Raw genomic sequence first — 24,836 nt, 5'->3', positions numbered from 1 at the left:
GAAAAGATGTAATGTAGGGTTTTCAGAGCCATGTAAACACCCTAGGTTCCATGATAAATGGAACACAGTCTAGATAAACTTTTTTTTTCTGTAAATACACTCTCTACCAGGATTTAATGCTACAGCTGGCCAGTGAGAGATCACAGGGAGAGAACACAGAAATACTTCTTTGGTGGGGCCCTTAAGGCAAAGATTCACTTTTCCTTTCCTTTTCAAGGAGCGGAATGCTGTGCTGCATGTGGAAGTCCCAGCAGATCTCAGAATCCTAAGAATAAAAGGCTCTCAGAACCACTATATTGAAACAAAACAAAACAAAACAAAACAAAACTTGTAACACTACCCTAACTACCACTTTACCCGCTGTTGGTAAAAAGTTACCACCAGCTAATTATAGACAAGGCAAGAAACATAACCAGTGATTCTAAAATGGGACAAAAATAACCAGAAGGCAACACAAAAATAGTCAACATGTCTACAACCGGCGAGTCTTTTCCAAATTGTCACCACTCATGAAAGTGAGGAACAAGAGCTCATAAAACATCTGCTTGTTCCGACAAGTTGATTCTACTTACTTTGGGTCACAAAGAGGAAAAAACGCCCCCAAACACCCAACCAGCTAAACCCTTTGGCCAACTGCAAATGAAACTCAAGTGTTGCCCTCTGCGATGGTTCTGAGCCACACTGACCTGCGTGCCAGCATCCACACCTGCACCCCACCCCTGGCCCCTCCACAGATGCTCTTCTCTGCAGCCTCCCCTCCACGAGTCATGTGATCCCCAGCTTGTCCACTCACGGTGTACCTCTCCCTTTATGTTAACTTGTTTGGCTGTTCCTGAATCATTCTCACCAGCAAATAAACATCCTAGTAAATCAAAAAATCTTTCACTGCTCCCACCTCTGCCACCAGCCACGACAACCCACTTGTTTCCTCCCTAGTGCAGTCAAATTCTCCACCAGGTTGTCCGTACTCTGTGATTCCCCTCCTCCTATTCTCTCTTAAACCCTTTCCAATGAGGATTTCCCCGTCACTCAGTCGACTGAAACTTTGTCAAAGTCACCAGCGACCTCCACTCTGCTTAAATCCGCCGGTCAATTCTCAGCCCTTAGCTTACGGGATCTATCGCATGGGCATCTGACACAGCTGCTGACTCCTTCCTTCTAGAGAGGTTTTCTTCACGTGGCTTTGTGGACACACTCGCTTCTAAGTCTTCCTCCTATCTCACCCGTTGCTCCGTCTCAATCTCCCTTTGCCGCTCCCATCTCTTCTCCCAAACATGCATGCCCCTTCTTCTCTGCCTACATACACTCCCTTGTTGACGTCACAGTCTCGTGACTTTACATTTACATACTGAAATGCCAAAGACTCCCAAGTTTTCGTCCCCAGCTCAGATCATGCTCTTGAACGCTGTATACCTGGCAAGTCCATTTCACTTTTCCAAAACTGAACGCCAGATCCACCCCCCACTCAAAGCCTGCTTCCCTTACACACAGCCCTCTATCTGTAAGTGACATCGCCATCCTTTCCGTTCCTCGGGCCAAGAATCTCCAAGTCCTGTCTATCCTCTTTCTCATACGTTCACATCCAATCCATCAGAAAATTCTCTTGCCTCTGGCTCTCAGTTGGGGTTTGGTTCAATCATATTGATTTCTGTTTTTTCATTTAACTCTTTACCTGGAACTTACTTTGGAACAAACACAAGACAAAACCCCAAGATGACATATTTTTTCAAAAAAAGAAACACCTTGGGGCGCCTGGGTGGCTCAGTCGGTTAAGCGGCCGACTTCGGCTCAGGTCACGATCTCGCGGTCCATGAGTTCGAGCCCCGCGTCGGACTCTGTGCTGACAGCTCAGAGCCTGGAGCCTGTTTCAGATTCTGTGTCTCCCTCTTTCTGACCCTCCCCTGTTCATTCTCTGTCTCTCCCTGTCTCAAAAATAAATAAAACGTTAAAAAAAAATTAAAAAAAAAAAAAAAGAAACACCTGTCCCATCACTGTTTATTATTAAATAATGCTTCCTGGCGAGCATGTTGATTTTAGACTCCAAATTCTCCTTGGCTTAGCAGAGTTGTTTTCTATTATAACTTCGATTTCTTTCTGGGTTTTTTTCCTTCCCTAAAATTTTCTTCAGGAATATTAATAATCTACAGGTCAGATGACTATTCTCTGCCTGATTCTCCTGTCACTTTTCTCAAAACTTCTCGGAAACTGGAACGTGTCTTATCATCAGTGGCACCTTACATGTGTCTGGTCAGGCAGCTGTCGCTGTGCCCACAGGAGTGTGAATTTGTTAAAACAACGTTTTTCCTGGTGAAACATGGATCACTGCAATTTTAGTCAACAAGTCATGAACGGACCAACTAAGAAAGAAGTATCAGAGTCCTGACTGCTGTCAGAAAACCTCTGGTTAGTACCTTTTGGTAATATTAAAAAGGGCTGTCATCAGAGCCTGCACAATGGCACCAGGAGCTTAGAAGAAAAAGCCAGAGACGTAATGGACAGCTCTTAAGAAATGTTCTTGATGGCCCAGAAGCCCCCATCATGTAGACAACCAGATGTCAACTCTAAGAAAGTGATTTCAAAGGTTGGACTCTTGACATTAAGTTTGGGGAATACCTCAATCAATCTATATTGCATATCTTATTGTTTTTAAGTGTGCAACGAGTGATATGGATTAAAAACCTCTAAATACGCTAAGAGATAATTCAATAAATACAAAATAAAAATTCTAAGTGACAAGAAAGCATCGTATCGTTGTTTGTTAGGTTTTTTCCCTTACTGTAGGGTTATATATACATGATGCACATGACAATGGACAGCCTCTGACTCGACAATGTATCTAGAATCACACCAGTTCTCACATCTCTAATGAGGGGAGTCACCATCATCTCCTGCCTCAATTTCTCAATGGCCTCCTCACAGGTCTGCTTGCTTCTACCCTTACTCCCTGTCCCTGTCTAGGTCTCAACCAGCAGTCAGTGACCCTTTAAAACTTAAGTTATACCTCAAACCCTGCAGGGTCTCTGCCTTTCACTCATAGTAAACGCCGAGTCCCTACAATGGCTCTCAAGGCCTCTGTGATCTAGCTCGTCCTCTCCCACCATGACCTCTGACTCACCTAGCACTCTCTGTGCGCCTGCCTCAGTACGGCTCCCCTGACTGTTCCCTCTGCCTGTGCCCTTCTCTACATACCCATTCAGTTGACTCCCTCACTTTGCCACAAGTCTCTGCTCGAGACTTACCCTGAGCAAAGGTGAGCAAACCGTACAGCTCCTCTTCTGTCTTTGCTACGCCCACGTTTTCTTTCTTTAAAAAGTACTTAAAATAGGTTATAATTTACTTGTTTTTAATGAATTGTTTATTCTCTATTCCCCAGCGTGAATGCTTCAAGAGGAGAGAGACCTCCACCTGTTTTGATGAATGACGTATCCCAAGCACAGAACCTGTCACCAGCAGGCACTCAATATACAACTGCATTAATAAATGACCAGAACTGTGGCACAGCCACCTGCTGAAAAGTTCAGGGATACCGAGTGAATGCAGTGACATTACAAGGTGTAGTCTAAGAATCAATCCTGATTTTTTTTTTTTTTTTTTTAGCTACAACAAAGTTCCCTTGTGCCATGGCACCCAGAGCAACTTGGGAGTTTAATTTCTAAAGTGCACAACAGCGGTGGCTACAGAAAGGATCTCTATTCTACGCATGGCATTCTAAAATTAATAATTATCAGTAAGACTGAATTCCACACATGCTTAATACTAGTTTAAATTCTTTTAATTAAAAATGCAAGACTGCTTGTAAAAGAAATTATGTCTTACCGGTAGGTCGGAGAAAGCAATACCTAAAAAACAAACAAACAAAAACCAAAAAAAGTGGCATTAGAAATGGTTTTTCAAAGGCAGACAACAGTGACAAAGCTGAACTGAATTTATAACTGAAAACAAGGGAAGGAATGGCAAAGGAAGGAAAGGAAAAATTTAAAGGCTAAATATAAAATAATGAGACCAGCATTTTTCTCAAGAACACCAACAGAGGTTGGAGTGAATGCTATCTCCTCTCAAAGTCCACATCCTTCTTAGTCACACACCAAGTCTGTTTATGGGGTACCATCTTGAAAAATGGTTTTAGATCTATCTCCTAGGCTATGTGAGGACCCTTGCGAGAATACCGGTTGCACGACAGTGACATCTGATTTTTGGCCAACACCCAAGCTGCTCTATCCAGTCTTATCACTTAATCTTCCTCACCTGGATTTAGTTTTTCAGTAATTCGGGGGGGGGGGGGGGGTGGAGGGGCGCGGAGATTTCTTTTGTTACCAAGAAAAAGAAAAGTGAACAATGCAAAATACGGTATTTGTGTTTCCTTAAAAAAAAATGTTTCCCATGAAAGTACATTCTTAAATAACTTGACTGTTCTGTGACAAAAGTCAATTCCTCATTCAAAGAATCAAGATTTACACGGTTGAGAACTTCTCATGAATGTCCTGACAGTAATTTGAACACAGTCATTTTCCAAATATACTTGAATAACGTGACGTCATTGGAGTAAGTCTACTGGCATCCCGAAATGACGACTTAATAATCTCTCTTCAAGTATTTAAATATGTTACTTAGCGGAAAATAAAATAATAAATAAACCAAACATTTCTGTAGGATCTCATTGATAGGTTTAAAAAAATGAGCTCTAGAAAAAGAGGAGGAGATGTTGTTGGCTAGTCAGTTAATCTCAGTTCTTCCAGTCTAAATACACATTAAAACAAAGCAAAAAAAACCCAAACCAAAACAAACCAAAACAAAAACCCACACCAATACCATGACCTCTCTGGGACTGATCATCATCTAAAAATTGAGGGCGTTTCTGTTAAATTATCTTTACGGTATCTCCCCACGTGAGATTTTATGGCTCTGTAATTGTGCTATACCATCAGAAAACACAATTATCTGATATTAAAGTAATAAAACTGAAAGACAGACTATATACATCTCTACTCGATGGTTTTTAGTAAATGTGTAGAAATAGTGTTTTGTAGTCAAAGTCTTATTTTTATGACTTTTAAAAACTAGTAAATTCATGTTGGCTTGTCAAAAGGCAAACAAAGCTGGAGGTTCCCCCAAGTCCCCTGTGAAACATCCTGATCATTTTGGCTTCATTCATAAATGGAAAGCAAAGGGACTACAGGCCAAATATGAAAATTTATTCTAAAATTTTCAGAAAACTAAACAGGATACAGAAAACAACAGAGAATATTTTAGTTGCCATTCATATCTTTACCATTTGCCATAAATTAGCAGCCTGACAAATTATTTTCCTCAAAGATGTCTGTTATAGCAAAGACTGTCTACTTTTATAGTTTCAGCAAAAGTTCCTTTTTGTTATTACTGAAATCTTCAGTCTTCACCAAAAACTCTAATGGAAAAACCCAATTCCACACATGAACCTTTGGAACGTGGCCAAACCCAGCTACCACAACCTGTACACATCCAGACCACAGGAAGATGCCACTGTAGCTAGTGTAATTATTGAAATTTCACACAGAAGACACTTTTTTAATATTTCTCATTTTGTGACTTGGCAAGAGGTTTTCCAAAAAGTGATCTTCAATTGATAATATTCAATAAAACAAGTAAAAAACTTTCCCAATTAAGTTAACCTGCATACCGAACTGTTTCTCCTTTACCTATTTCCTCAAATAAAAACTTCTCCATTTCTATTTCTATGATCAGTAAATATCCAGTTTTGAAAACCTTCACGAAACAGAAGCTAAAGACGTATCACCTTTTGGGTAGAAATTATCCACTCCAGGAAGTACACAACGACACTGTGGAAATAACATTTTATTTTCTAGATGCCAGTATTCGGATCAAAGTTACGTAAGCACACTTCTGTAAAGACAGTACGTATGTTCTGCTCTCTAGGCCGTATGGCTTCTGTCACAACTGCTCAATTCTGCCACCGAAACAGGGAAAGCAACCATACACATTACACAAATGAATGGGTGTGGCTATGTTCCAATGAAACTTTACTTAAAAAAAAAAAAAAAAAAGACAGGAGACCAATCTGGACCATGAGCCATGGTCTGTTGACCTCTGTCCTAGAGGAGTCATTTTTTACCACTGGACTTCCAGCATCTAGCCCAGACCCTGGCAAACAATGATAATAAACAACATTTAGTGCATCCTCACTATGTGCCAGGCAATCACCTCAGAACTTCGCATGCGTCATTTCAGTCGACCTGAACAACCAAAAAAAGGTGGGTATTATAGTAATCCTGTTTTACAAATTGAGGCACACAAATACTAACCTGCTAAGGTCACAAGGCCTAAGCCAGGAGACAAACGCAGGCAACGAAAGAACCCATTTCAATCGCTCTTATACTGCCTCTCTGTGGGCCTAATAACCATTACTTTTAGAAACGAATCATGACAAATGTCTCAAATTTACTTAAAATTAGAATGTGATCCCATCACTAAAGTACCCTTTTCCTAAAAAGCATCTCACATTTTAAAAACCGTTTCTTATTCAAGAGAAAACCTCAGCATAAGTGTTTGTGAAACTCGAACAGGAAACTGGCACATCACCTATGATCTTTCCACTGCCCAAAATAGAATTTTTTTCTCTGGAATAAAGTTTTAAAAACATGTCTTCCTTTGCATTTTTGAATCGAAAGTCATACCTCAAAGCAGATTTCTCCTAACTTAAGACCAAATATCTGACGCGAGCAAGGCCACTGAGACCATCCCAGTTAACTGCTTTGATAAGTCAGAGCCAAAGCAGTTATTAACAAAGAAGCTGAAGAGGCTGCATCCTTCTGGAAACTGGCTGGCCACAGCAACCCAACCTTAAACACACACATTTTGCCTGGCGTCCTGAATCAACGTTCCTGTACCAAGGACCATATAAGGATCTACTATGGACTTGGAATGACCTTTTAGTCAGGTAACACAGGGCTTCAGGATCAATATTAAAACTTGGAAGGAAAAGATTGAAGCCATATATAAATGTGAAGACATTAACTGCATACCACGAAGATGCTGAGACACTAGAAAGGAATAGCTATTACCAATGTAGCAAAACACTTAGAATTTCCCACGATGAAATGAAAGACACAACAGCTTTTGTGTTCTATCAAAGAACATCTCTTATTTGCCTAAGGACACTATTTGCAGTCTAATTTTTCAATACTGTTTATGAGCCAACTGAAATTTCTGCCTTCTGAAGCTACTTATTACTTTTTGCTTCCTTACGCTTTACCTCATCAGAAATAATTTGCTTTGAGCCAAGGATTTTTCAAATAATGTGAAACCATTTTATTTGTAAAAGCATCAGTCTTACCATTCTTTCTTTATACCTTCTGTATAAAAACGAAAGCAAAAAGACTTCTAAGAAAAGCGAGTGTAACAACCGCATACGATTCGGAATTTGAAGTGCTGTGGGTGCATACGCAACTAAAAAAGCCTAATTTCCTACTCGTCTTACAATGGACAGGCTTCTTCGTGTTTCCATTAACCTGTTTATTGTGTATTTGCCATCTGTCTTTTACCCGTAGAAATCCTGCTGTTATTTTCTTCCTTTCAGTTCTGCTCCTTTCTGCAGAACTAACTTGTAGCCATCATCCTGCAGTCATCACACTGTTAGCAGGCTTGACCTTTCAGTAGGTCACGGCCTTTGGTTTGCTTGATAGTACCAATCTTTTCCTTCATTATTCCCCCATACTACACTACCAACTGACAGCCCTTCTCTTCCCCTTAGCACCTGTTACCTAGAGACTTCAGTCATGCTACGAAGTGTTTTACTCAAAGCAAAGCAGAGAACACTTAGCATTTACTTCTATTACTAGAATAAACACGTGAGCCCCGGGGATTATTTTCACAGTTATTCCCGTACATGTGATACAATGTGGCCTTCACAGAATACAAATTTTCCCCGTTTGCTCAACCTCCACCTGGAAGGAACAAAGAAATAATGTCTACGGGCAACTATTTATAATAGAGAACTACATAATAAATGTGACTACCATGCTGTAAGTACAATAATCACAGTATTCGGTTATTTTACATGCAATACGTTATCTTAGTACCTAAACTATGTCCATTCTTGGTGTAGAAGCAGGTATTGTTGATAAGGTTAACACAACAGCCAATGACATCACCAGTCGTAAAAGTTGGTCCATAAGGTTGTCCCGTTCCAGAAGAACAAAATGAATGTCCATCATCCCCATGATAACCATATGAATGTTTATCCCAGCCTAGAGAGAAAGTTCCAGTATATTTACAATGAAAAGTCAGGTTCCTCTGTACGAGAGCTATTCACTAAGATTATGACAAGCAAGAGTGGTACAACAAACAAGAGCACAAAGATAAATTCCCAAATGTACATTTAAATTCTCAACAATTACACCACATGATTTCTACATTAAAATACTGCTCACAACACTAAGGAAAATATGCCACACAGAAGACTAAAACATGCACTAAACAAGACTCCTACCATTTAAAAAAAAAAAAAAAAAGTCACATTTTCCATGCATATTTCCTTTGCTATCAGACCAAAGGAATTTTGCTTTGATTTGGCTTAGACAGACACACACACACACACACACACACACACACACACACACACACAGAGCATTTAGTGTAAAATATAAGATTTTTCTATTTTCAAAAAGTTTCCCCCCAAATTAATTTTTTAACATTGGTAAGCGGGATACCAGAAAATATAATCCAAGAATCACTTTCACACCTTCCTTAGTTTACTTTTCCTATTAGCCTACATTCCCAGAACATTAAACAAATGACAACAGGTTAAAAGCCAGGAATGTGCTGGGTAGCAAAGAGAACCAACCAATCATATGAAAATAGTTAAAGCAGTTGATATGGCTATATACTGGAAGTTAAAATGCCAAAACAAAACAAGCAAAAAACCCAAAAACCAAAAAAACCAAAAACATGCATAGTACACGTAAGTTTTGCTAAATAACATAAAATCTGAATTTTTTAAAACCTCTCGGCTTCCACTTTGAACTCGTAATACACGTGATTAAAAACACAGAAAAATCAGTATTTAACGATTTCAAATTATTACTTCAAATTTAACCAGAAAGAAGTAGTTGTAGGACAGTACTATAATTCAATCACAAGTACCTGGTAGTCTATTCATGTTCACACCTTGAGCAGAAAGACCAATTCCCATGTAACTGTTAAAAAAGGGGGGGAGGGGGGAGAAAAGCATGTTATTATAACCATATATGTAAAAAAACTACCCAACACCCTGAAACATCAGAACCCAGCCCAAGTTGAAACTCCTAGGACAGCTACAAAACAGTTATTACAATTCATTAAATGGCAAAAAGGACAATATTAAGCACAATAAAACCCAGATTCACAGTAAATTCCTACAGTACTCATTCATAAAGACACCCCAACTATTAGAAATAATTATGCACTCTACTAACAACTAGAAAAACCTTTCAACTTATCCACACAAATATTGAGGATTAAGACTTCTAATAAAAAGTGTAGGGGGATTGTGGAAGAAAAAGAAAACAATAATTAGGAAACAAATATATTTCTAAAAAGACACAGTAAAGATCTAGACCACAAAAAAAGGAACACAGATACAGATTTAGAAAAAAAAGGATGTCAAATTCATATAAAAACATCTGAAATATTTAATAAAATTACACTTAAAAGTATTTTTAAAAGCTTATGAAATATTAATAAAACCTATAAAGACAGGAGAAAAGTGGAAAAGTATAAAGCAATACACCTGTAAATACTGACACAAAAAAACCCAACAACTAAATAAAACAGTAAACTGAATCCAGTTTGTTAAAAGGCTAATTGACTATGATTGCACCAGGATTTAAAATGGCATTTGACAGGATGCCTTGGGTGGCTCAGTCGGTTAAGCATCCGACTTCGGCTCAGGTCATGATCTCACGGTTTGTGAGTTCAAGCCCCGCGTTGGGCTCTGTGCTGACAGCTCAGAGCCTGGAGCCTGCTTCAAAATCTGTATGTCCCACCCCTCCCCCCACCACGCCCTCATTCTCTGCACCTCACCGGCTCCTGCTCTCTCTCAAAAATAAACATTAAAATAAAATGTCATTTGACCAATTTCAGCTACATTTCTAATAAAAACTCAAGCAAAATAAGAGTATAAGGAAACTAAAATATGACACACTTCCCCCCCCCCCCACCCCACCCCCCGCCCAACTCTAATACAGGAAGATATTCAACAGTAAACCCTGAAGCCATTTCCATTAAAATCAGGACATGGAGTTGTCTACAACTGTTAAACACTGTTTTGAAGTTTTCAGGTAATTTAATAAAAATAACTAGTATAATATTAAAAGATATAATCTTTACCTGTAGTCGCTATGATTATATACATAGAAAACCACAGAGTCTACTAAAAGTTTTTAGAATTACAGTTGACCCTTGAACAATGCAGGGGGTTGCAATACTGACCCTCATGCAGTCAAATATCCAAGTATAACTTGATTCTCCCTAACTAATTGTCTGCTATGGACCAGAGAAGCCTTATCAATAACATGAACGGTCAGCTGACACATATTTTGTATGCTATGTGCATTATACACCGTACTCTTACAATACAGTTGTGTCTAAAGAAAGAAAATGTCAAGGAAATCATAAGGGAGAAAAAATACATCTACCGTGCTGCATTTATTGAAAAATATCTGCATATAAGTGTACCCATGCAGTTCAAACCCGTGTTGTTCAGAGGTCAACTATAATTATTTTGGCAAAGTGACTAGAAATGAGACCAACATTTACGTTTCTCTTTTAGTAGTAACCAGAGAAAAAAAAGTGGTGTGTGTAAATATACAGTCACAAAACTACAGAAATCATAAAACAGGAGTCCCATGGCATGAAAACAAATATTAAAATAAAAGCTATAAATACATGGATATGCTATGTATTTGGATAGCCTGACAGTACAAAAAAAGAGTATCTTTCTAAAATTTATACATGTAATAAGATTTAAGAAAGATTGCCAATGGATTTTCAAAACTAGAAGGATTTTGAGAGTATTGCACGTATTTTACATGCAATGTAAGTATTGGGAGAAACAAAAGACTTAATAAAGTACAAGACTTAAGTCTTTGAGAAGAAACACGAAGCTGCGAGCAGGGATACGACGGCAGACCTGCAAGGTCCTGGGTCTAGGAGCACCCATTAACGGCTACGAGTTTCCCCTTCTGGGAAAACGGCGACTAAAAATGCTCCCCAGGAGGCACATCAGCCGTGCTCACTGCTTAAGACCAAAGACTGGAAGAGGCTTCCGCTCCTGAAAGGAAGAGAAGAAAATACCGATACCACTTGTTGCCTTGGCTTAAGCCTACTGGACACTGTGGCCTAGATAAGGCTAGCAGTAGCCTCCTGACTAAACCTGAGCAAAGCTGTTGAACGATCAGGGACTGACTCTGCCAGGCTGCCAATCCCCCTGAAGGGAGAACTGGAAGACTCTTCTACCAGCTTTTGTTTGGGGGCCCAGGGGTTAGAAAGTACAAACTGTCATAAGGAGAAAATGAGGATAGAAAAAGATGCACAAAATGAAGAGAAACTTTAAATTCTCTAACCGAAATGAGCTACAAAAGCCAAACTCTATAGGATATACCAAACATAGGCCAAGGAAATACATACAACTGCAACAAGAATTCATTCTAGATGACACAAGTAAGTGGACAATTAAGACAGAGGGAACAATTTAAAAAGGACATTTAGGATACGTAAAAGGAAAAAGGAGCCATTAGCATGGAAAATTAAAGCAGAACATCAGTGTTTATTAAGATAGGTAGCTAATTTTCCACAACTGAAAACTATCATTGTTGAATTGAAAGCGCGCACACACACTGAAGAAGATAAAAATAAACCCGCACGCGGACACACTACAGAATATCGGTAACACTTAATCCTAAAAGCTTCCAAAGGGAAGATGCGGCTTATGTCCCTCCAAGAAAAGACCATTAGACTGACAGCAGATTTTGCCCCAGCGGCAGTTGATGGCAATAAACAATGGCACAAAGCACTAAGGGTAAAGAACAGTCTAGAACTTAAGGTAAAGAACCTAGAACTTAATGCCCAGATCAAGTTGCACTGAAAATGAGGGCAGCATAAGGTATTTAAAGACACTAAAAAGCTAACAGTTTTACTATCCACAGACCCTCACAAAAGAACTACTTCAAGATATGCTTTACCAGAAAGTGAAAAAGTAAAAAAAAAAAAACAAAAAAAAAAAAACAGAAGAAATGCAAGGGTCAAAGAAACAATAATCAGCACAAAAAATGATGACATATGTAACTAAAAATAATTCCTCAAAATACTATTATTTTAAAATTCTATAATCCATACCTAACACGCTAGAATACAATTAACGGTACTTTACATATAAAGACACGGGAAAACATGACCCATATCCAAGAGAAAAGAAACAAAAAACAGAATGACCCTGAGATGATGGAGTGGTTGAAATTAAAATACAAAGAATTTAAAGCAACTCTTGTTACAATGCTCAAGGACGTAAAGGGAAATATGCTTGTGATCATTTCAACAAAGAAGAAGAAACAATAAAAAAAAAAAAAACCCAAAAATTCTAGAGCTGAAAAATACCTGAAATAAGCACTTACATACTTAACAGCACACTGGAAATGGCAAAATGAGTTAAGTAAACATGAAGACAGAGCTATCTGAAGAACAGAGAGAAAAATGAGGGGAAAAAAGAGTTGCCTAAGGCAGTATCCAAAGGTCTAACATACATGTAACCCGAGTCCCACAAGGAGAAAGAGAAAATGGGTTAAAAAATCTGAGAAAAATCTCCCAAGTCTGGGAAAAGCATTTATAGATTCAATAATCTACAGGTTAAACACAAAGAAAAGCACACCTATGCACAAGTCACAAGCCAAACTGCTGAAAAGTAAGAATAAAGTGAAATAGTGAAAGCAGCCAGAAAAAAAAAAAAACAAAAAAACCTATTACTGTCACAGGAACACTGAGCTGCATACTCGTGCATTTCTCACATGAAAATAAGAAAATTTTATTTCACAGTAAAATATCTATAAATGCAGAAACTGGGGGAGGGGATTTCATTATATGATCACATTTAAGTTCCTTAAATTCACTGCACTATACAAAATCATGCAATAAAAACCACAGGGCTTATGGGAAAAAATGGGGTAAGAGCATGGCATTCCAAAACTCTAGCAGTAACACATTTAAAAAAGACAGAGAAGAACCCAATTAAAAAAATTTTTTTCAAAAAAAAATTTTTACACAAGCTAAATTGATTAAAATACATAAACACGACAATAAATACAGCCTCCTGCACTGAAAAAGACTTGAAGTTCACTTGGGGAAGTGGGTGGCACAGGACTGTAGCTTGTGGTTTATTGTGAAGCGGTGGAAGAAAAGTTCTTTGCCGGGCAAATCTGTAACAGCAGATGTGGATGGGTGTGGCTTGTAACAGGCAGTGAACCAACATAGTTGGTAGATGTCTGAGGTGTGGCATGACATATAAAAGCAAGTTCGAATTACACAGCAATGAGGGAGTGGCAAGATTTTTAAAGTACATGAACAAGAAATTTATTTTTTATTATTTTTTAATAATATTTATTTTTGAGAGACAGAACATGAGGGGGGAGGGGCAGAGAGAGGGAGACACAGAATCTGAAGCAGACTCCACGCTCTGAGCTGTCAGTCAGCACAGAGCCCCATGTGGGGCTCGAACTCACAAACTGTGAGATCACGACCTGAGCCAAAGTCAGATGTATAACCGACTGAGCCACCCAGGAGCTCCAATGAATAAGAAATTTATTATTGTGATACTCTGTGTTTAGCAAAGGAAATGGCTATAAAATTTTTTCAGATCAATATATCAATTTCAAATTATACAGTTATTAGCATTTTAAAAATAATGGTTGCACCAAATATCAAAGAACAGAGACTAAGAAGATTAGTTTATATTCCTACTATAGGTTTAAGGTTTAAGTCAATTAGCTTGTTAATTTCCCATCTGTTCTCTCCATTCATCCTTTTCTACGTTCTTTGTATTTTTCTATATTTACCCTTTGTTATTAGCTTTCTGCTGTATGTTTTGATAGTATATCAATGAACACCATGTGTTAAGAAATGCATCTTTAACCCACATATTCTTGACTGAATTAGTATATTTATTACATGATGACAATGTAACACAAAACTTTTAAAGCCCGTTTACCTCTTCTCACATTTTTGCCACTCACTCCACAAGAACGGCACCATTCTTGCTTTGTTTAGTTAATGCTACTTAACTCATTAGACACACAACAGACTTCTCATCAGAGACCATGGAAGCCAGAGGCAGTGGGATGACGTTTGGCAATGCTGAAAAAGCAAACTCTGTAAAGCAAGAATTCTATATAGAGCAAAACTATGTTTCAAAAACAGAGAAACTGAGATATTCCAAAATAAACAAAAACTGGAAGCTTGTCACTAACAAACCTGCATAAGAAATGATAAGGCATAAAAGAAAGGAAACTAGAGACTAACTCAAATCCATACAAAGCAAGGACAGCAATACAGATAACTACATAGGTAAATACAAAAGAAGGTATGAATGGTTGTTTCTAACTCTCTTCTCCTACATAAAAAACATAAAAGCAATAATTATAACTCTTTAGGTTTAAATTGCATACAGATAGAATTTTAAGACAATAACAGTGAAAAGAACAAATTAAATATATTAGGAAGCAAAATTTAACATACTATTGGAATTAAGTTGGTATTAATCCAAATTATATATTTTTTTATTTAAAAAAAAATTTTTTTTTAATGTTTTATTTATTTTTGAGACAGAGAGAGAGACAGAGCATGAGCAGGGGAGGGGCAGAGAGAGAGGGAGACACAGAATCGGAAGCAGGCTCCAGCCTCTGAGCTGTCAGCACAGAGCCCGATGCGGGGCCCGAACTCACAAGCTGTGAGATCATGACCTGACCCGAAGTCGGATGCTCAACCGACTAAGCCACCCAGACGCCCCCCAAATTATATTTTTATGTTAAGGTATTATCTGAGTAATCCTCCAGAGCAACCACTAAGAAAATAACTCAGAAACGACAGAAAAGAAACCACAATGAAATTGAGAGGTATACTAGAAGACATTTAATTCACACAAAAGCAATAATGGAAGAGCACAGAAACAAAAAGATACAACACACGTAATAAATATCAAAATGGCAGACTTAAGTCCTACGTTATCAGCAATGATAAGAAACACAAATGGATAAAGTCATCCAATTAAGAGGTAGAGACTCATAGAACAGTATTTTTCATTAAAAAAACAAACAATGGCATATTGTCTAGGGGAACACTAGATTTGAACACACAAGATGAAAATAAAAGGAAGGAAAAAAGACATTCTAAATAGTAATCAAACAAGAAATTAAGTAATCTATTACTAATACCAGACAAAATAGACCTTAAGACAAAAGCTGCTACTAGAAACAAAAGGATACATTTTATCATCAAAAGGGTCAATACATCAAGAAAACATAACAATTATACACAAATACAAACCTACCAACAGAGCCCTATTTAAAGTGAAGACTCCAAGAATTAAAAGAAACACGCAAGTCAAAATAATGGCTGAAAATTTCAATAACTCACTTTGAATGACGGATGGAACAATCAGAGGATCAACAAGGAAATGCAAACTTGAACACAACTGTAAACCAACCAGAACCAACAGACATCTATAGAACTCTCCACCAACCATGGTGAGACATGCTTCTCAAGAGCACACAGAAGAATCTCCAGGCCCTAAAACAAGCCCCTGTAAATTTAAAATAACTGAAATCATACACAGCATATTCTCCAACCACAAAGAAATTAAATTAGAAATCACAAACATGGGGTACTAGGTAGCTCAGTTGGTTATAAGTGTCTAACTCTTGATTTCGGCTCAGGTTACGATCTCACCTTTCATGAGATCGAGCCCCGCGTCGGCTCTGCACCGACAGCACCGAGCCTGCTTGGGATTCTCTCTCCCTCTGTTCCTCCCCAGTGCACACACACACACACGCTCGCTCTCTCTCTCTCTCTCAATAAATAAATGAACACTAAAAAAATTTAAAGAACTCATAAATACAATAAAAATTGGAATGTACACAAATATGTGGAAGCTAAACACACTTCTAAAAATTCACAAAGAAACCACAATGGAAATTAGAAAATACTTAGAAATGAAGGAAAATGAAAACATAATACACCAAAACTTATGGGATTCATCTAACGTAGTACTTGGAAGGAAATTTATAGCTGCAGTTTCCTATATTTAAAAAAAAAAAATATCTCAGGGCACCTGGCTGGCTCAGTTGATAGAGTGCACGACTCTTATCTTGGGGTTGTAAGTTCAAGCTCTTTGTTGGGTGTAGAGTTTACTTAAAAATAAAATCTTGAAAAAAAAAAAAAAAAAGAAATAGATCTAATGAATAATACAACTTTCTACACTGAGAAACTAGAAAATTAAAACAAAACAAAAACCCCCCAAAACTAACAAACCCAAGCAAGCAATGGGATTAAAAGATTAGAGCAGAAATAAATGCAAAAAAGACCAGAAAACAACAGAATCACTGAATCCAAAAGGTGGTTCTACTACGAAAGAAAAAGACTCAACAAAAGCAGCAACAAAAGAGCGGTAATTACTACCAAAGTAACAAAAGATTTTAAGGAAATAAAAAGAATTATAAGAAAATACTGTGAAAAACTATATAGCAACATACTACAGAAACTATTTAAAATGGACAAATCCCTAAAAAGTCATAAACTACCAAAACTGAATAGCAATCTTAAAACTTGCCACAAAGAAAAGCCCATGCTCAGATGGCCTCACTGGTGAATTCTACCAAACATAAAGAAAACTGATCACCAATCCTCAGATTCCTCCCTGCAAATTTGTAACAGTTTCTAACTAATTCTACAGGGCCAATGTTAACCCTGTTGTCAAAATCAAGCAGATACCACAAGAAAACAAGAGAAAATATCCTTTACAAATATAGATGCTCAAATCTTCGACTAGGAAACCAAACTTGGCAACACACAGAAAAGGACTGTACATCATGAACAAGAGAAATTTATCCTAGAAATGCAGGTTGGCTTCGAAACATAATCAACGTAATACACCATACTTGCAGAATAGAGAATAAAAACAACTTGATCCCTGACACAGAAAAAGAATTAGACAAAATCCAACATCCCTTCTTTACAAAAACACTCAACAAGTCAGGAATAAAAGGGAACCTCCTAACCCGGTAAAAAGTATCTATTACAAAAAATCCACAGCTAACATCATACTTAACGGTAAAAGGCTAAATGCTTTCCCCTTAAAATCAGGAACAAGAAAAGGATAACCCCTTTTACCCTTTCTATTCAACACAGGACTGGAGGTTCTAGCTTGGGCAATAAGGCAAGAAAAAGAAAAGACATCCGTATTGTAAAGTTAGGAAGAAACATACCCTAGTCACATACAACACAATTTTACACATAAAAAATCCTCAGAATCCTTACCAAAAAACTATTAAACAAGTTCAGTAATACTGCAGGATACAGGTTCGATATGCAAAAATCAGTTTTATTCCTACTCTCTAGCAACAATTTGAAAATAAATTTAAGAAAACAATTTCATTTACAACAGAATCAAAGAATATCTAGAAATAAAATTAACAAAAAAGTGCAAGACTTGAACGCTAAAAAACTACAAAACGTTGTTGAAAGAAATTAAAGAACATCTAAATAAATGGAAAGACACCCACATTCACGGATTGAAAGAATACTGGTAAGATGGCAATGCTGTCCTAATTAATCTAGAGATTCAAGGCAATCCTTATCAAAATTCTAACTTGCTTTTCAGCAGAAATGGAGAAACTGATCCTGAAATTCATATGGAAATGCAACAGGGCCCAGGAGAACTGATCTATCTGGAAAAACAAAACAAAACAAAAAAACTTGGTGGACTCACACTTCAGTGTTAGAACTCGCTATAAAGTTACAGTACTTAGGACAGTGTATTATTACTGGCTTAAGAACAGACATATGTATTAATGCAACAGAACTGAGAGTTTAGAAATTAACTCTTATGTTTATGGCCAAGTGATTAGGATAAGAGAGACAAGACAATTTCATGGAAAAAACAAGTCTTTGATTTAATGGAAATTGAATGGAAAAGACAATAGTCTTTCCACAACTGATGCAGGGACTAGATGTATCTAGGCAAAAGAATGAAAACAAAGCCATACCTCGACACCATATATAAAATGTAACTCAGAATGAATTAGAGAACATAAAAACTCTTAGACAAAAACACCAGAGTAAATCTTCATAACCTCGGATTAGGCAATAGTTTCTTAGATATTATACCAAAAACACAAGTAACAACCACAAAAAGATAAACTGGACTTCATAAAAATATAAAACTTTTGTGCTTTGAAGATTATTAAGGAATTTAAAACAGGATAAGATATATGCAAATCAGCTGTCAGGGACTTGTATTCAGAACACACAAACAACTCTTACAACTTAGCAATAAAAAGAAAACCCAACTAAAACATGGCCAGAGGACCTGAACAGACATTTCTCCAATGAAAATATACAAATAGCCAATAAGTACATGAAGTGATGCTCCATATCACTAGTCATTAAGGAAATGCAAATCGAAATCATTATGAGATCTCACTTCACACACCCCACGAGGACGAGAATCAAGAATAGACTAGAATCATGAATGAGCGTTTAGAACTTTCACAGTTGGTCACGAGGTAAAACAGTGCAGTCACTTTGGAAAACTGTCTGGAAGTTCCTTGAAATGGGAATCATTGAGTTTCTTTCTGACCCAGCAATTCAACTCCTGGTTATCTACCCAGGAGAAACAAAAACATATCCACACAGAAACATGACACAAATGTTCATAACAGCATCATTCCAAATAGCCAGAAATGTGTTTCCACCTACTGATGAATAAACACAATGTGATATATCCTTATAATGGAATATTTGGCAAGAAAAAGGAATGGAATACTGACAAATGCCGCAACAGAAATCAACTCTGAAAACATCATGTTAAGATAAGTAAGCCAGAAACAAAGGTCACGTGTTGTATGATTCCATTTATATGAAACGCCCACGGTGTAGGTAAATCCATGGAAACAAAATAGGCACGTGGTTGCCCATGATCAGGAGAAGGGACTGCTGACGAGTACAGGATTTCTTTTCGCGCCGTGAAAATGTTCTAAAATTAAACAGTGGTGAGGATTGCACAATTCCGTGAATATGCTAAAAACTACCTAACTTCATGCTTTTAAGGGTAAATTTTTATAACTATGAATAATGTCTCAGTAAGATTCTCATTAAAACATCAACAAGAGGACTTTTGTTTGCAGCGCGAATATGTAAAGGGCTTGGAACTTGTCACTCCCTTCCGCACAACAAGAAAAAAAAGGTGAACAAATAAAAAGGCTACAACGCTGTGTGATTACAGAGAATCAGAGCTTACCATGAGCAGGAGTCTCTGAAGATAGTAACTGGTACGAATATCACCTGGGTGGCTCAGGTGGTTAAGTCTGTCTGACTCCTGATTTCAGCTCAGGTCATGATCTCATGGTTTCTGAGATCGAGCCCCACGTCCGGCTCTTCACTGACAGCGCAGAGCCTGCTCGGGATTCTCTCTCTCCCCTCCTCAACACACACACACACTGTCTGTCTGTCTGTCTGTCTCTCTCTCTCTCTCTCTCAAAACAAACAAATTTTTAAAAACTAAAAGGTAACAATGAATTCCTGAAGGCAGAGTATAAACTAGCTTGAAGCTTTAAAACTGCTGATGGCCCAGTCTTCCAGAAGCCTCCACACTTGGATGAGTTTTACCTTGTCACCAGGTTATCACCCAGGAGCAAGAAGAGCTCTTCAGTTCCGTCCACGGGAAGGGGAAAAGTAACCATTCAGAGATAACACCCAGAGCAGTGTGTCCCTTTTAACAAAGACCTGCCTTCAAGAGAAACTACTTTATCAGAACCTTATTTGAATTAGAAAAAGAGCATTTAGACAACGCCAGTTCTTGTTAGCCTTCCTGACTGAAGAGAAGGGGTTAAAAAAAAAAGAGAAAGACTAAAATTCTTCTGAAATTCAGAGGAAAGGGACACTAGTCCACTATAACAACTGAGATTTAGTCATTAAATCACAGACCGCTGCCTTTCCCTGGTACCTTATCACCACGTCAGTAAGGCTCTAGTGTAACACTATAATAGTCAATTACAACTGACAGAGGTGCAAGACACAGACTCTATTTAAGGAGTTTCTAGGGAAACCCCAAATAAGAGTGACAACAAAAACAAGGAAACCAGAGAAAAATGAAGCCCCTGACACAGTCAAACAATACATACACCAAGGAAACATTAAACACAACTTGACTCCTAGCCACGGTATAAAACATCACATAAAGATCTATTTACCTAAATTTCTATTACCCAATAAATCATGTAACATTCTCAACAACAACAAAAAAATCACACTGCATGTTAAATAGCAAGAAAAATACAATCTGGAGAAATAAAGCAAGTATCGCAATCAGACTCAGGCAAGGCAGAGATTTGGGAATTTTCAAACTAAGAATTTAAGATAACTGTGATTAATAGGCTGTAGGCTATAAGAAATTTTTTTTTTTTTTTAATGCTAGAAGTTAAAAACATTATTACAAACAGTGCTCTTGATGCGTTCATCATTCGACCAAACACAACTGAGAAAGCCACCAGTGAGCTTAAGGATATGTTATTAAGAACTTCCCGAACTGAAATGCCAAGAGAAAAAAAAGGAATAAAAAGATCAGAACAGAACATACAAGAGCTGCAGGACCAATATAAAAGGTGTCACATACACATAATGGGGATACCAAAAGAAGAGGAAAGAAACTTGAGTATTTTAAGTAATAATGGCTGGGAATTTTTCCAAAATTCATGACCGGCATGAAACCAAAATTCCAGAAAGGTTACAGAACACTAAACAAGATAAATACCAAAACATCAACACCCAGGCTTACATTCAAATTTCAGAAAGTCAAAAAAGAAAATCTTGAAATAAACTAAGGGCACAACAAAACAAAACCTCACATGTAATTAAGAATTACATGAAGACTTATTCTCAGAAACCACGCAAGCAAGAAGAGACTGCAGTGACATACCTGAACGCTGAAAGAAAAAAACTATTCCCCTAAAATTCGGTGTCCAGCAAAATTATCCTTAAAAGGTTAACGACAAATACTTTATTAGACAATCAAAAACTCCCAAGAACTGCCAACAGACTTGCCTTGCAAAAAATATTAAAAGTTCTTCGGAGAGAAGGAAAAAGTATTGGGGAGGAACTCAGATCCACATAAAGAATCAGGCAAGAAATAAATGAAGATATGATAAAACCTTGCATTCTTCTCATTCTGAATTGATCTTAACTGTTGGAAATAAAAACAGCGACAATAAATTGGGTAATTACAGTTTATGGACAAGTGAAATGAGTGAGAGCAGTATTATATGAGATGGGAGGGAGGAAGTGGTTATAATGTAATAAAGAACCTGTACTACCTGTAAAATGGTAAAGTGTTTTTCGAAAATGGACTTACACTCATGAAAATGACTACTGCAAACTCTGAGGCAACTAGGAGAGAAAATGCAATCATAAAAAAATGCTCAATTAAAACCAGAGGAGGAAGAAAGCAGATTTTTCTTTTGAACAAAGGCAACGAGGAACAAACGCAAGGAACAGAAGACAAGTACAACTAGCACTGACACTAATCCAGCTACAACAGTCAGTTTCAATGTGAGAGGTCGAAATATATCAATTAAGAAAACTGCCAGTTTGGATAAGAAAACAAGGCCAAAGTATATAGCATCTACAAGAAACCCACATTAAATATAGATACACACATAGATGGAAAGTAAAGGGACAGAGAAGGGCATACCGTGCTAATACCAATCAAAAGAAAGCGGGACTAGCTATGTTAATTTCAAAGCAGATTTAACAAGGAAAACTATCAGAACTAAAGAGCATTTCATAACAATAAAGAACCAATTCTTGAAGATATAATAATCCTTAATGTTTACGCACCAGTAACAAAACGTCACAAGATGTATGGCAAAAACTGACGGAACTGCAAGGAAAAATAGTTAAATCCACTATTACAACCAGAGACGTCAACAAACGTGCATTAGTAACCGGCAGACACAGAAAAGAAGCACGCATGTAGTCAAACTCAGAGACATCATCAATCAACTGGTTTTCATTGACATTTATACAACACTTCACCCATTAACAGCAGAATACCCACTCTTCTCACGCTCACAAGAACATTCACCAAGACAGACCACCTTCTGCTCCAGCAATCGTGCTCCTAGGTATTTTTACCCAAATAAGGTGAAAACTTATGTCCAAACAAAAACCTGCACATGCAGCTTTGTTCGTAACTGTCAAAAACTGGAAGTAACCAAGATGCTCCTCATTAGGTAAACAGGTAAACAAACGGTGATACATCCCTACAATGGAGTATCATTCAGTGATACAAAGAAATAACCTATCAAGCCATGAAAAGACATGGAAGAATCTTAAATGCGTGCTAAGTGAAAGAAGTCAGTATGAAACGGCTACATACTGTATGATTCCAATTATAACCCTCGAGAAAAGGTAAAATTATGGAGACAGTGAAAAGATCAGCAGTTGCCGGGAAGTTTGGAGACGGGGGGCAGAGAGGGGAGGGACAAACAGGTGGAACCAGAGGGGATTTTTAGGGCAGTGAAACTATTCTGTAAGACACCGTAAAGGTGGATACAAGACATGATGCGTTTGCCAAACCGCACAGAACTGTACAACAAAGAGTAAACCCCAATGTAATCTATGGACTGTAGTTAGTAATAACCTATCAATCCTGGTTTGTCAACTAGAACAAAAGTACCACATTCATGCAAGATGTTAATGGGAGAAACCAGGGGGGGGAGGGGTATAAACAGGAATTCTTTGTAGTATCTGCTTAATTTTTCTGTGCGAATTTTCTAAATTTCTAAAAATTTCCTAAAACTGGCCAAAAACCCGAAGGTACATTTAGGGAGAAAAACACCATAACCCAATACAAAGGGCAAACAACTTAGGAGTGATATTCCAACATACATAGTATAGAATTACGCTAAACACAGAATGTGCTTAAAAATATTGTGAAAGAAGAAACCTATTCGCAGATACTCTCTGCAGCTGTACTCCTAACAGACATATGGACAACACAAAGTCCTTCCTACTGTGAACGGATGAATACATTGTGGGGCACCCTCACAGTGGAACACTACTCAGTAAGAAAAAGCAACAAAGAATTGGTACAGACATCAGTGTGGATTAATCTTGAAGGCACTATGCTAAATGAAATCAGTCAGTCCCAACGATTACATATGACACAATTCCATCCATATTTTTCAAAAAGAAAACCACGAAGGGAGGAGAATGGTTCAGTGGCTCTTAGGAGTTACCAGTGTAGAGAAGATTAATGATCATTCCCTTTTAGGGAAGAAGTTCAGGGAGTGATGGAATTGCTTTATATCTTGGCTGTGGTAGTGGCTGCAGGACTCCATGAATTTGTCACAACTCAGAGAACTGTACAAACAAAAAAAAGGTTTACTGTACATTAATTAAAAATAAATTTTAAAAAAGGAAGTACTGTAACAAAAAAATGGGTAATTTGAAAGCCAGCGTTCTCCTCCATGGGTAACAATAAAGGACAGGTAATAAATCATTTTGCATGCATACATTCCAAATAGGCGGCACACAAGTCCCCATCTCACGCAGGTCCCCCCAGGACCCTACACGCTGCAACGTGATGGCTGGAGGAAGAGACGGCCCTGCACCTGACAAGCCAGCAGACTGCGGCCAGGCCCTGCCGGACTCCCCAACACCTTCCAAAGAAACAAATCCATGTGATTACTGCAAATGCCGCCATAAAAAAATGTAATAACATGTAAAGATATCAGGCAATAACGGAGGAGGAAAGCCTGTTGTGAACCAGTGTGCACATCTGCTGGAACTGTAAAGGGATAGTGTTTTCCAAAAGGGCAACTATGGCCCTTCTGAGTGAAACAATTCAACTTTTGGCAGTTCTCAAAAAGACTGGTGAACTAGATGTTTCTGCCATGTGGGCTGGAGTCAGCTTTCAATTTAATCTTAATTAAGATTTAATATTAATTTAATTACAATAATTCATCCAACCACCGCCTTGTTCGAAACTCACCAGCAATCTTCTCACTGTGATTCTTGACAAAAATCACTGTGATTTCTTAACAAAAGTGTTCATGGATCTCAGAAATAAAGAAAATTTCAAATTACGCTGAATGTTAGCTCTTCATTAAGCATTCATCTAGTGGGTATAATGGTAACCAAGCAAATTCCTTGTTTGATGCTGAATTTTAAAATTTCAAATTCTGAATAGGTTTTTCACATTACTCTAGGTACAAAAGGGACCTTTTGGCCTCACAAGACTTGAAAACTACTTAATATCTTTTGAACTAGAATGTCTTATTTCTGTCTGAAGGCATAATGAATATAGTAAAATAAGACTCTTAAGGGCACCTGGGTGGCTGAGTTGGTTAAGCATCCAACACTTGATTTCGGCTCAGGTCATGATCTTACAGTTCGTGGGATCAAGCCCCACGTTGGGCTCCACGTTGACAGCATGGATCCTACTTGGGATTCTCTCTCTGCCCCTCCTCCACTTATGCTCATGCTTTCTCTCTCTCAAAACAAACTTAAAAAAAAGAAAAAACTCTTACTTTAAGAACACC

At 37.8% G+C, this 24,836-nt stretch overlaps 1 protein-coding gene across 1 annotated transcript in view; it reads right to left on the bottom strand.

Annotated features, from left to right (window-relative positions):
• The window catches only part of RANBP9 (RAN binding protein 9), a 90,309-nt gene that overhangs the window by 28,634 nt on the left and 36,839 nt on the right, over positions 1-24,836 (bottom strand). The window contains exons 3-5 of the mRNA XM_042985695.1: positions 9,139-9,191; positions 8,076-8,243; positions 3,817-3,839 (exon numbers count right to left, since the gene is read on the bottom strand). Coding sequence (XP_042841629.1) covers positions 3,817-3,839; positions 8,076-8,243; positions 9,139-9,191 — 244 coding nt within the window. The remainder of the gene's footprint in view (positions 1-3,816; positions 3,840-8,075; positions 8,244-9,138; positions 9,192-24,836) is intronic.

This window comes from Panthera tigris, chromosome B2, assembly GCF_018350195.1.
Source record: "Panthera tigris isolate Pti1 chromosome B2, P.tigris_Pti1_mat1.1, whole genome shotgun sequence".
Lineage (NCBI taxonomy): Eukaryota > Metazoa > Chordata > Mammalia > Carnivora > Felidae > Panthera > Panthera tigris.
This window is presented reverse-complemented; position numbering and strand designations above follow the sequence as displayed.